Below are 13,147 nucleotides of genomic sequence, written 5' to 3'. Positions count from 1 at the left end.
TGGAAGGGAAGGCGGGTAAGAGGTGGGGTGGTAAGGTTGGATGGAGAAAAGACACATGGGGAGATGGATATATGGCTGCAGAGATGAATGGATGGGTTTAGAGAAGAATGGAGAGAGGACTGATGGATAGAAGCCTGGAGGAAGGGATGGAGAGGAAGATAAATTGATGAATGGACAGAAAGAAAGAAGGGAAACTAGATGAAGAAAAGAATGGATGGAGAGAATGAAAGGAAGCAAAAAAAGGATAAGACATGTAAGGATGGATGGATGGATGTAAGACTGACAGAACGAAAGATGTTCGCTTTAGCCTCCTTTTGTTAAATTTTCTTCTCTCATTTCACCTCTTTTTTCCTCTTTGTTCTCTCCTCTACTTGCCACTCATCATCGTCTAACAATACCATACCCTTCTCCCTCTATTCTTCCTGTTCTTCTTATCCTCTTCCTTTTGTATTCCTTCACATCTACATCTTGTCCTCACTTCTCTCTCATCTCCTTCCTCCTTTTTCTCCTTGTTCAATGTCCTCCTTATCCATTTCTCCTCTTTTCTTTCTCCTAATTTTCCTTCCTTTGTTGTCTTCCTTATTAGGAGCCCTTAGTAGACAGGTTCTCAATACAGTATTTTGCCTGTGCCTACCTGGGGCCTGTCTCTCCATAACAGTAACAATTCCCTGAACTCCTTGAGGAAGAGTTAACACAGAGCCCTGCTCCAGGGAGTCACTCGCAAAAAGTGATTCTGAATGACCAGCTGCCAAATTAATCTACCACTGGTGCAGAGAACACCGGGCTTCTCTCGACTTAGGGCCCTGGTGACACCGCACCAGCTGCACCACTAATAACACCCCCATATGTAGAAAACGTTAGTGAGAGATCACTGTGAAATGGGGAAGAGCAGGTCTAAGAAGTTGAATGCTTGGATTTGTGTTTTCTTAAGCTGGTTTCAGGGAGGAAGCATTTGAGTTTCTTCAGGCGGGAGTGCCATTCCATCTTGGATTTTTTGTCAATTTGCTCTTTTGAAAGGAAGTCAATGTAAAAGCTGAATCCAAGTTGTTTTGCCTTGGGATCTGGAGGGAATGGGGTTGAAGCATCGTGACTAATTTAGTTCTCGTATTATTTGTGATTGTTGTTGGTGAACTGAATAAATTTAGCCATTATCAGGTTGAGTTTTAGGTAGACTCTGGACTTTCAGTGGTCTTTGAGCAAAAGCGAGGCAGGTTTTGAGTATGCTAATGTCATGAACAGAAGATATATTCAGGTAGAGTTGCATACCATCTATGTCTATTAACAGATCTTGACATTGCCTTGGTAAGGATAGTTCCTAGGGGTTCTTTGTAGAGGTTGAAGATGATAGAGGACAAGTTAGAGTCCTGTGGTACGTACTCTGCAGGAGATGGTGAATTGTTAGAATTTTGAGGTTCCAATCTGGGCGAATCGGTGGTCTATGGCAAAGTAGGGAGTGAACCACTGACGGAAAGTGACAGAAAACACAAATGTGTTTTTCCAGTTTAAAGATCAGTGGATGGTGATTGGCTGTTCCAAAGACCCAGGAGAGGATACTTTCTTATCAGTGATCAACATGGATTTCTTGATTAGATGAGGGGTTGCTGTTGTTGCCCTGCGTCACAGTCTAAAGCTGAATTTGTAGTCCACAAAGATTGTATTTATTCTTCCTGATTTGGTTTTGTAATTAAATGTTTGCTGATTTCTTATATATTCCTGTATTGTGCAACTATTGATTCATGGGTGGTCGAGCATGATAGGCAGGCAAACTGGTCCTGTGCTGTTAGTCGAGATATGTAGACCTGAGTGGCAACAAATAAAGCCCTGTGCATCATATCTGTTGGTGTATCTAGTTGAACAGCTTTGTTTTATGGCAGTGCTCTCACCTTAGATTAGTCACCATCTGACTCCATATCCTAGGAACAACTCATTTCCAGCCCTTGGCTTCTTTTACATTTTATTGTTATAGATATCATTGTGACAGACCAAGAAGTAAAATTGAGCTAACCCCAGATTACAAGTCCCAGATTGCACTGATGTGGAAAGGGTGAGTAGGACTGGAAATGAAGCACCTTGTGACCTGCAATTTATTTACCCTTTTTAGGTCGAGCCTGGGCAGCCCATGCGCTGCTCTGCAAAGCATGCTGTATTCGAGTATGGACTTGAAGCTCTGCCCACTCTCCGCCAATATTTTTAATTGGCTTGTGTCATTGTCCTTTGTAAAAAGGCTGGCTTCTGATTCATTAATAGGCTTGTAAGCACCTCCTTAGTACTGCCTTGTCTTCATTTGTAACCTCCCATGACGATTGGCCCATTTAGGTTTGTTATACAGTATGTCCTATTTAGTCTGTAAGCACTATTTTCTTTAATAATTTTCTTCTACTGCTGGCACTACATGCTTTCCTGCAACATTTAGCGCGCCATGCGCGCTTTCACTTTCTGAGCAGCCCGGGACAATGGCCGCCGCGTTTTTAAAGTGAAATAGGTATCGCATTTACGAGAGTTTCAGTTGTTGGCATTGCAAATGACAATGCCTTTTATTTATGTGTTAATTATCAAAACAGATAAATAAAAGACTTTGTCATTTACAATGCCAATAGCGTAAACTCTCGCAAATGCGAGACCTATTGCATTGCAAATGCTTGTTCTAAATGCCTTTAATGATACATTACAGTGCTTTTTGTGTATATTTCAGAAATGTATTCTATCCAATGCTGCCCAGATAAAGTTTTTACAAGCACTATTTGAGCTCTCTTGTTTTATTCATTTTTCCACCTTTGCACCCACTTCCACAACATAACACAACACTATTTTTTTCCAGTGTCTACAAAACATGTTTTTTTTTACTACAGTACATGTGCAAAACGAAACAAGCAGAAAGAGGAAACGAAAGGAAAAATAACCATTTTCAGTGACATAGCTTAACTTCAAGCAGACCCATCTGAGACCATTGTCATTACTTATTGCTGCCTTCTATAATAAAGCAACATTGTGGTGGCTCCTTCGCTGTGAATTGAAAATGTTGTTTTCTTTGAATGGTATTTCAGTGTTAATGAGATCTGTGTTTTGCAGTGTTTACCTGTTTACACTGGTAACGAAAGTTTTACTTTTGGTGATGCTTAATGGGTGTTTGAAGGTATAAAACGAAAACAAGAAAGTTTACATATGTGCATTTTAGAAAGTTTGTGTGTGTGTCTAGCAGTAGTACCCTCTTGCATTTTATTTGCTGCACACACAGTATATAAAAAAGTTACATTTCATGCAGTAAACTAAGGTGACAATCTCCTTTGGCAAAACCATATCTGGGTCAGTGACATACGTTATTGCTTTTTCTTCTGTATTATCAGTATAGTAAATTTCCGCTATCATTATTAAGTACTACTTGCAATAACCTTGGAGAGCAGGTGTAAAATATTTTGTGGCTTATGGAAATTCAACGACTGAAACCATCCACCCTTAAATACCATTTTACTTTCAGAACTGCATTTTCCATTTTCAACAGATAAGTAGACATAAAACCCTATCGTGAAATACCTTGTATTGTATCTGGAGTTATATAAAGTATTGTAGAGTAAATGGCATCAGTACACGTTTTATGATTTTTTACTTTAAAATAATGTTATGTTTGTTTTATGTTTTATATTTGTTTTTATGTTTGTCGCAAACCTAATATTGAAAGTCATGTAGGAACTGGACTTTTGTGGGTTGGAGTGTCATTAATAAATGGAACTTTGGAGACTATTTTTGCGAGAATAGGACTTGGGTGGAAACAAATGTTTCTTAGGGAACTAGCGTTAGTGAAGAAGACGTAGAATGTACCTGGGAGAGCAAGTTAGTTGGTGGGAAGGAGAAGGACTAAAGAGAAGACAGTAAGGACACTACCTTTCCAAGTTGCTTCTAGAGTTCCACTGAGAAACTAAGGCATGGCTGATAACACGGGTTCACTGATCACACCGTGTGTTAAGTCAGACACCAGAATGCAGTCACCCAGGTCCACCCTATCCAAAGCTTTAACAGTAACCATTAGTCATGTGGGAAGCCTGTAGGGTGAAGCATCCTTCTCAGTGATCCACAGGGTTGCATTTAAAAGGCATATTTTACATTGACTCTAAACAAATACTAATTACTCGAATGGTTCTCATGCAATGGCCGGTAATTCGCAGCACAGGGACTTGGGTCAAACATATGTCTACCTCCCGGAGACACTAATCTAAATTTCCTTTTTACTAGGAAATGTTGACCCTGACATCGAAGCGAGCGAGGATGGGCTTACCAAGAGAAATTCGAAATCAGGTATGGTGTGTACCAGGCATCAGCGGCTCTGTGCTTGAAAAGCATTGAATGAAAATGTAGATGCTGAATCTTCGTTAAACAGTTAAACTCAATGACATTTTAGCGTTTCTTTTACAGCGCTATATGGCACACACTAGGTGCTATGTCTTCAACCAGCAGTGGAACACACTGTGCCTGCCAATGTGTGTTGGGCTGAGTGCCTTAATCCAACACCAACATAATGGTTCTCCACCTGTTATAGGATGGCAGCAGTCCTCCTGTTTTTCTCTAAAGAATATTAAGGGAGCCACATTTTTAGTCTTTCCTTGAATGGCAGAGGTAAAATACCCTTTCCCGTCGCCAGCTGTAGTGCAGATGTTACGTTGTGCCCTGTTCCGTATATGTTGATAAAGAGGCACTGAAACCCTGCATAGTGCTTGTTCCTCACCCTTGATGTTTAGCCCTTTCTCAAGGAATAAAGGAAACCTCACTCAGAATGGCTGTCAGCAACATTGCTTGAGCAAGTGTGTTTCAGGTGCAGGCACACGTATTTCTTTACACAACCACCTTCTCAAATGGACTAAACCTGCAGCAAAGATATTACATGTTCACGGAAAATCCCAGGCTCCTTCATAGCAGCCAATCCTAGATATACACATTTCAGAAGGCAGGTCCCTAGCATGGAAGGTGAGATGATGCATTACCTGGATACAGAGCCATCTTAAATGGTCCATTCCCTTCGCAGGGCAATTAGGGATATCACACCGTTCCCCTCTACGTACGTATTAGAATTGGACACTAAATGGCGAGATCAATGATCTCCAATACTTGGCCCTATACGCAGCTTCTGTCCCATTACATGTGAGTAGGAGTCTAGTTCAGAACACATTCAGTAACCTCTACTGCATCTCTGCAAGGTACACCCTGGTGCCTGATTTTAAGGTCCCTTACTTGATAAACTCTATCTCTAACGCACTGCAACATCCCATGTGAGAATTATTCAGCTCGGAGCAATGGTCTTTTGAACTACAGAGAAATGAACACACCTCGGTAGGGAACACTATCTTCCCAATGTTGCTGCTAACAAAAACTCTACATAGGACACCAAACCCGCCAGGTGCTTTTGAGGGCAAGTAGCTAGTGCTGCATGTCAGATTTTTGCCGAAGATATGAAGGGCACGTTCTATTTAACCCTCCGGTGCCAATGGGTAATGACTAACCAGGGACATCTCTGCAGAATCTCTTAGTTGACTAGCTTCACTGTTGTACAAAATAGGTACATGTTCCCTCCCAATTCTCATTACATTAGCATTCATCTTTTCAATCACATTTCACCAGACATAGAGTCATTTTTTCATTCATGAGTGGAGATACATATAAAAAATAACTGTGTAATGTTTGCAATGCATTGCAGCAATTTGTATAGCGTTGACGTGTGCCTCACAAGCTCCAGAACACTTCTTGGAGGATGAGTTTGTAGCTTTGGTGTTGTAGTGCATGGTTGATAGAGTTTTAGCTTACGGTGAAGCAGATTAGTATGCTTGGTGTCTTGCGTGAAGTTTTCATCTGTGATTCTTGTGGTGGTCTTGTACGCATGAGGCGACGTAGTTTCATGTTGAGCAAATAGAGTTGTTCATGCATATTGCACATTCAGTAACTGTTCTTTAGGGAGGTACTGGGTGGAACAGTCACTTAGGAAACAATATGAACACGTATAACAACACAATTTGATGCTTTTTTAAATATATAAAGTGTCCACGTGGGAGTGCTTTGTTTGCAGTTGACTTCTAAGTTGCCACCAGATTTGTGTGGGTGGGGGAGGTCTCTGTAGTGGTGCAAATACTCACATGGTTGTTGCTGAAGGGTGGGATTGTCAAAGCCCTAAGGGTACTAATTCCATAATTTACAATTGTTGGAATTTAGTTAAAGCCTCAGAAGACATAAACTGGGTAGTCCCGACTGTATCAATTTAGACCCAGACATGAGCTGTGCAATTTTACTCATCGGCACGTTCTGAGATTTTTACTTCCTTTGATGGTGTCAGTTGAGAATGAATGCAATATCCGGTTCATTAGCTTCGCTGTTATTAATTCTGAGTCCGGAACGGTTTCTGTGCACAATGCAACATGCATCACATGTATCCTTCCTGAAATATGATACAATAATTCAATGGCCTAAATGCAATCCCTGATAAAAAAAGAAAGCCTCAGTGGGCCAAACGGAGACTGTTCTCTAAAAGATTATGCATGAAGCATCAGCACGCATATGGGTACCTCTTACTTTCTTTTCGATTCTTGTCAACTTTTGCAGCTAATAATAGATTCATTGTGCTCTGACTGGAAGCGCCTACAAGAATTATAAGTAGAGACTACACTTCAAGTTGTGAAGAGCATCAAGACGTTTTGTCACTCTGTGACAACTTTATTGTTGACTGTGAATGTTGTAAAAACTACCCTCCTACAGAGCCCAGAGTTGGTTCCTTTTTTAGCACTGTTAGTAAATGTTACAAGCTGTGTGCATGAAATGATTTACAGAAATGCCCCATTTATTATCAGATGCGACTTTGCTCAATAGCACCCGCTATTCAAGGTCACTTTCTACAACGACATAGTCATTTTTAGGTTTCATCTGCACAGGGCTTGCGCTGTGCTTGAGAAATCTATTGTTTTTAATATAAACATAAAAGGAACTTACGTCCAGCCGCCTCTCTTTCCTGTCTTCTCATTGGTTCCTGTGCATGCCACTTGCCTTTACTCCATTTCTATTGGCTGTAGCATATTGTAGTGATTATGGATGCCACTTGAGGAGTTTCACAGGAACTTTATTCATGACAGGGACTGCGCAGCAGCTGGCACAGAAGAGTCATCAAACAGCAACTGAACAGGTATTCAAACACGAGAACTCCAAATTCTGATGTGGAATGTTCACCTCAGGAGCAGCCATGATGTGAGCATTTCATGCAAATACAATGAAAAGGCGTGAAACCACTACATTATCCTTCCCCTCTTAAACAAATGAAAAAGAAAACAAGAGCAGGAAAGAAGAGGAGAGAAAGAAAAATAGGGAAAAAGAGAGAAACAAAAAGGGGAAGAAAGAAGAAGGAAATTAGCTAAATCTTCTAGGAACAAAACGTCTCTCGCTCCTGCGCAAACATACAGGTGAAGGAGCAATGGAGAGAGAACCGTTGGCAACATCAGACGGTCTGCCATGTAAGTCTTCATTGCTAACATTCCCATACAACTTGACAATTCTGGACGCATTCCATCAATGTTTGTTGTTCACCCTGACAGCATTACCACAAATCTTATCCACAACCATGAGATTAGAGAATTTCAAATCTATCTTCTTGCTATGTACAGGGATTTTTACACGAACAGTGTCACCAACAACAAACGTATGAGGAACAGATCTTTTTCTAGCATCAAAATAAGATTTTTGTCATGACTGAGCTTGAGAGACGTTACTCCTCACATGGTGATCCACATCAACCACAGAATCCCTTTTCACCCACTTCGTCATCCACCTAGGACTCACTTTGGAACACGGCTTTCTTCCACGCAAAAGTTCAAAAGGGGACACTTTAGTGGACGAGTGAGGAGTTATTGCGGTTAAAACCACAACATGGATCAAACAGCGTTCTGTACATTGCACCTTCCAGCCAATGCCCATTGCACATAGTTGTTCAACACTTTATTCATGCGTTCCACAAGTCCATTAGTTTGCGGATGATCGAGTGAGCTCTTGTAATGAGTTATTCCCCCTTGTTGTAAAAAGTTTTCAAACTCTTGACTGACAAACTGTACACCATTGTCGAACACAATATTGGAAGGGAAACCTTCACGCAGGAAAATCTCCTTCAGGAAATCAATTACATTCTTGGAGTTCAGCTCCACCATGAAACATACCTCAGGCCATTTGGAATAATAGTCAATGGCAACAACAGCAAACCTTGAGGAAGTGGGAATCAGATTGAACGGACCAACAAGGTCGATGCCAACCTTTTCCCAAGGTCTAGCTGGAAAATCAATGGGTTGAAGAGGAGGTGTTCTTACCTTAAAATTATTTTCCGCACTGGAACACACAACACACTCACCAACAAAAACATCTACATCCTTGTCCATCAGGGGCCACCAAAAGCATTCACGCAACCTACGTTTGGTAAATGTTTTACCCAAATGCCCTTCATGCTCTCCACTGACCAATCTTGACCTCACCTTTTCCGGAGGAACCAATCTGTCCCCACGCACCAATAAACCATCTACCATAGAAAGCTTCATGGAGACTTTTACAAAGGTTTGTAAGGTGGCCAACTATGCTTGACACACTCACCAACCTGGCAGAGCAAAGCGTCCTTTGCCAATTCATCCCTCCATTCTTTTTCACTGACAGCACACATGTCATTCAAAACCAAGGAGGCAATGAAACAGTTGTCCTCATCTTCGTCATCATCATCACAAATGGGTGGACCAACTTCCGTAATTGGAAACCTCGAGAAATAGTCTGCTCTGGCATTCTTGTTGCCAGGAAGGTACGTAATTTCAAAATCGTACTGAAGCAACTTGGTAGACAAATGGTCAATTCTTGGTGTATGTTCTTTGATCTTGTCCCCCGAGAGGATAGAAACAAGTGGACTGTGATCTGTTTGCAGCTGGAAATGATTACTCCAAATATAGGGATGGAACTTTCTGATAGCCCACCAGTACGCCAAAAGCTCTCTTTCAATCACAGCAAAGTTCATCTCAGGTCCGCGTAATACCCTGGAGGCATATCCTAAGGTGTGTTCAGTACCATTCATGCATTGAGTGAGGACAGCACCTAAACCAACACCACTTGCGTCCACAGTGATGGTGCACATAGCATTGGGATCAAAAGGCTTCAGAACCCCAAGACTAACAAATTGGGTCTTGATCCATTCAAACACTCTCTGACAGCAATCATGCCAAACAAACGTAATACTCTTCTTTAACATGTTCGTTAATGGTTGAACCCTTGAAGCATAATCTGGCACAAACAGCGAGTAAAACTCGCAGAGTCCAATAAAGGATTTAAGACCAGCCTTGTCCGTAGGCGCAGGACTGTCAACTATGGCCTTGACGAGACCCGGTCTGGGTTCTACGCCATGCTCTGATAACACGTGCCCGAAGTACTCGAACTTCTGTACCTTAAATATGCACTTTTCCTTCTTCAAGACAACTCCTTTCTCTTGCATGTCAAGGACACGATACAGAGAATCTTGTGGGACTCACAAGACTCACCGTAAATCAGGACATCATCCTGGAACACGGCAACGCCCTTGATCCCCTTGAGCATAGAACACATGATTCTCTAAAATACTGCCGCCGAAGAGGCAAGTCCAAAGGGCAGTCTGCAGTATTGAAACAAGCCAATAGGCAACACAAAGGCTGTGAGATGCCTTGAAGAAGGGTCCAAGACCACTTGGTGATAAGCTGATGCTAAGTCTAACTTACTGAACCATTTTGATCCCTTAAACGTTGACAACATGTCAGAAATCCTAAGGAGAGCGTGAGAATCCACCCAGATGTTTTTGTTGCGACGGCGTAGGTCAACACAAACGCAAAGTTCTCCATTCTTCTTTTTAGCTACAACCAATGGAGAAAGCCAGAGAGAAGACTCAATTGGCTCGATAATGCCCTTCTGACACAAACCGTTGAGTTCTTGTTCTAAGCTGTTTTCTCCTACCAGACTGCACTGATATACTTCACAACATGGCATCCATCAAACCTTCTAACCATTTTGGTGATCCTCTACCCGCCAAGCTCTATAAAGATTTAATCCCAGCCATTCTTACTCTTTGGTCCAGGATCATTCATGAATCCCTCTTACAGGGAAAGATTCCAGACTGCCTAAAAGTTGGGCAAGTTACTACCATTCCTAAAAAAGCCCAGTGCGGACCTATCAGATCCAAACAACTTTCGGCCTATCACCAGCAGTATGACTCTAGCTAAATTGCTCGAAAAATGCGGACATTTGCATCTCTGCAAACACATTGAGAAATATCAACTCCTTGACCCTCATCAATCAGGATTCAGATCAGGGCACAGTACTGAAACGGCACTTACGCACATTGTTAAATGATGCCATGAGAGCCCTTGAGCAAAATGTCCCTTGTCTCCTGATCTTTCTGGACTTGTCCTCAGCATTCGATACCATCAAACATGATAACCTGATTGATCTTCTTCAACATAGGATGGGTCTCTTGGGCCCGGTCCTAAACTGGTTTGCCTCCTTCCTGCACAACCGCACACAAAGATTCAAAGTTAAACATGCCCTTGCTTCCAGTACCCCTGTAAAGATCGGGTTCCCCCAACGTTCTGCCCTCTTGCCCACTCTCTTCAACCTCTTCATGGAACCTCTTGCGGTTATTCTGAACAGAGCTAACATTCAATACCACATGTATGCGGATGACATGCAATTATACCTGAAGATCTCCTCGAAAGAGGACATAAAAACTTTAAATGCTGCACTTGCCCAAGCTCAACAATGGTTAGCTCAGAATATATAAAAAAATAAATGAATGTGTCTGCATGTAATGCAACTGGTGCTATGTAAAGCACTCTGATACCCGATTCGGGTCAAGTTCGCGCTACATAAAACTCTGTAAAATAAAATAAAAAACCATCTCCTACTAAATACTCTCAAAACTGAATTTCTTTTGATCGCCCCACCTAATCATTTGGCTCCTACCCTTGACTGAATCAAACACCTAACTGCTCTGAACTGCACACCTCATGTTGTAGACTCTGCCAAATCTTTAGGCATCACCTTGGATAAACCCCTAAACATGCAAGCACACATCAGTGCTACTACTAGGGGAGCCAATTTCCAACTCAACACACTGAAGAAAATCAAACCTTTCCTCCCCCCAGAAGATCTTAGGCCTGCGGTTCAATCCCTGATTATCCCTAGATTGGAATATGGGCTGGTGACCCTCACTGGACTTCCCAAAGCTAGCTTAGCTCCTCTCAAAGCTACCCTGAACGCATCGGCTAGACTTATAACAGGCTCAAGAAACTATGATCATATTTTCCCCAACCTTCTGCAACTAGAATCCGACTCAAGATAGCGTGTCTGACTCATAAAGCCGCACACTACAATACCCCGTACTATCTAGCAAATCAGCTTGAGCTATTGAGTGCCAGCTAGAACCTCAGAAGTACGTCCACCCTTCTCTTGAAACCCCCAAGATTCAAGAAGAAAAGATCTTACAACCGTGCTTTCACCGGTCTTGCTCCGAGAATCTGGAACTCCTTGCCATCCGAGATCAGATCCAATCCTTCCACTACTTCCTTTAAAAAACTGGTCAAACGATTACTAATAAACGAATGCTAACTCCCTATTCTTATGATCTTGCTCCTGTGTTGTTAATAACCTAAATCTTGTAGTATTACACGGATGCCTTATTTTATGTTTTCTTTTACCTTTCTATGATCTATTCCCCGTTGGCTTTGGAACTGCATTAACTGGTGATCTCGCTCTTGTTCTGTTGTTAAAATTCCCGGAGTCATATTGCACGTCTTGATTCTTACTATTGTATGATGTTTTCACTCTGCGTCTTAAATGGCACTGTTGATACCCCACTACTCCTTAACTTGAATGTTTTCCCACAGGTTGCAACTTTACTTACTTTCATTATGTCTGTACCCTTGCTTTCGCCAACTATGTACAGCGCTCTGATAACCCTGTGGGTCTTGTTCGCGCTTTATAAAACTTTTCAAATAAATAAATAACCGATCCCGAATGCTAAAGGGTACGTTCCTGAGCCTGTGCTTGACAGGAACGGTGTCGTCCTTCACCCTAATTCGATGGGTAAATCCCTTAATCTGACCTAAACCCCCACCAAAAACTGAAAGGTAATGTTAAAAAAGATTTGCGTTGAAATCATCTGGACAGACAGTAGAGACTTGATCCCTGGTCACATGTCTAAGCAGCATTTTGAAGAGACCTTGATGTTACCATCCAAGAATGGACAACCCTTTGATTGCCACATACACCTTTCCGTGAATTTTTCTACCCCTGAATTCTAGGGTGTCTTCAAAGAAACCTGCAAGTTCAATCCTCCTCCCTTCATATGAGACAGGAGACCTGTCTGGAGGTTCTAAAGTTCGTGACCCCCAAGCCTCACTAAACAACTCTTGGGTAATCATTGTTATTCTTGCACCTGAGTCAACCAACAAACACACGCTCTCATCTCCGATGCTGATGTCAACATACGGGTCTACACATTCTGAAATGTCACCTTCAGTGACATTTTCATCACCTACTACCACCACCATATCTCTCAGCTCCTCCTGGATATTGTTGAAGTTGTCATCGAAACGCTCCACCACAGACACATTAGCAACCGGGGAAGAAGAGACTTGTTTGCCCTCTTGAGTGGATGCACCACCCCGTTTCCCACTTTGACAAACTTTGGCAAAGTGGCCTAGTTTTCCGCACACCCTGCAAGTAACGTTTTTAGCTGGACACCCTGTTCTGGACTTGTTGTGAGAGAGGTACCCACAACGAAAACAAATATTGGTCTGTTTGAAGAACCTATTATCGGTATGTGCGGTTACAATGTTTTTTACATCTTTAGATATAACAAATCCCACCATATCATTAGATTTGTCCTCCAATTCCTTCATAGATACTTTTGACAGTTCAATGCTCTTAGCAGTGCAAATGTTTTTTTCAAGTGAAGGATTACCCATTGACAGTAACTTTTACTGAATGTTCTTGTCCGAACATTTACAAATGTACTAGTCTCTAATTAACTGCTCTGTGAAAGCCTCAAATTGGCAGTCTTCACTCAATTTCCTCAGAGCTGAGATGAACACATCAACATCTTCTCCCGGTCTCTGTTCCCGCTTGAAACATT

The 13,147-nt window shown here is 41.9% G+C and overlaps 1 protein-coding gene across 2 annotated transcripts in view; it reads left to right on the top strand.

Moving 5' to 3' along the window:
* The window catches only part of PRKCE (protein kinase C epsilon), a 1,182,017-nt gene that overhangs the window by 578,062 nt on the left and 590,808 nt on the right, over positions 1-13,147 (top strand). Inside the window, exon 3 of one of the 2 annotated variants that reach the window (XM_085612766.1) lies at positions 4,228-4,290. The exons of the other annotated variant lie outside the window; for it this stretch is intronic. Within the exon in view, the coding sequence (XP_085468892.1) occupies positions 4,228-4,290 (63 nt within the window). The remainder of the gene's footprint in view (positions 1-4,227; positions 4,291-13,147) is intronic. 2 annotated transcript variants of the gene reach the window in all.

Source organism: Triturus cristatus, chromosome 6 (assembly GCF_964204655.1).
Source record: "Triturus cristatus chromosome 6, aTriCri1.1, whole genome shotgun sequence".
In the NCBI taxonomy this organism is placed as follows: Eukaryota; Metazoa; Chordata; class Amphibia; order Caudata; family Salamandridae; genus Triturus; species Triturus cristatus.
Note: the sequence above shows the minus strand (reverse complement) of the source record. Positions and strands in the feature narration are given on the sequence as shown.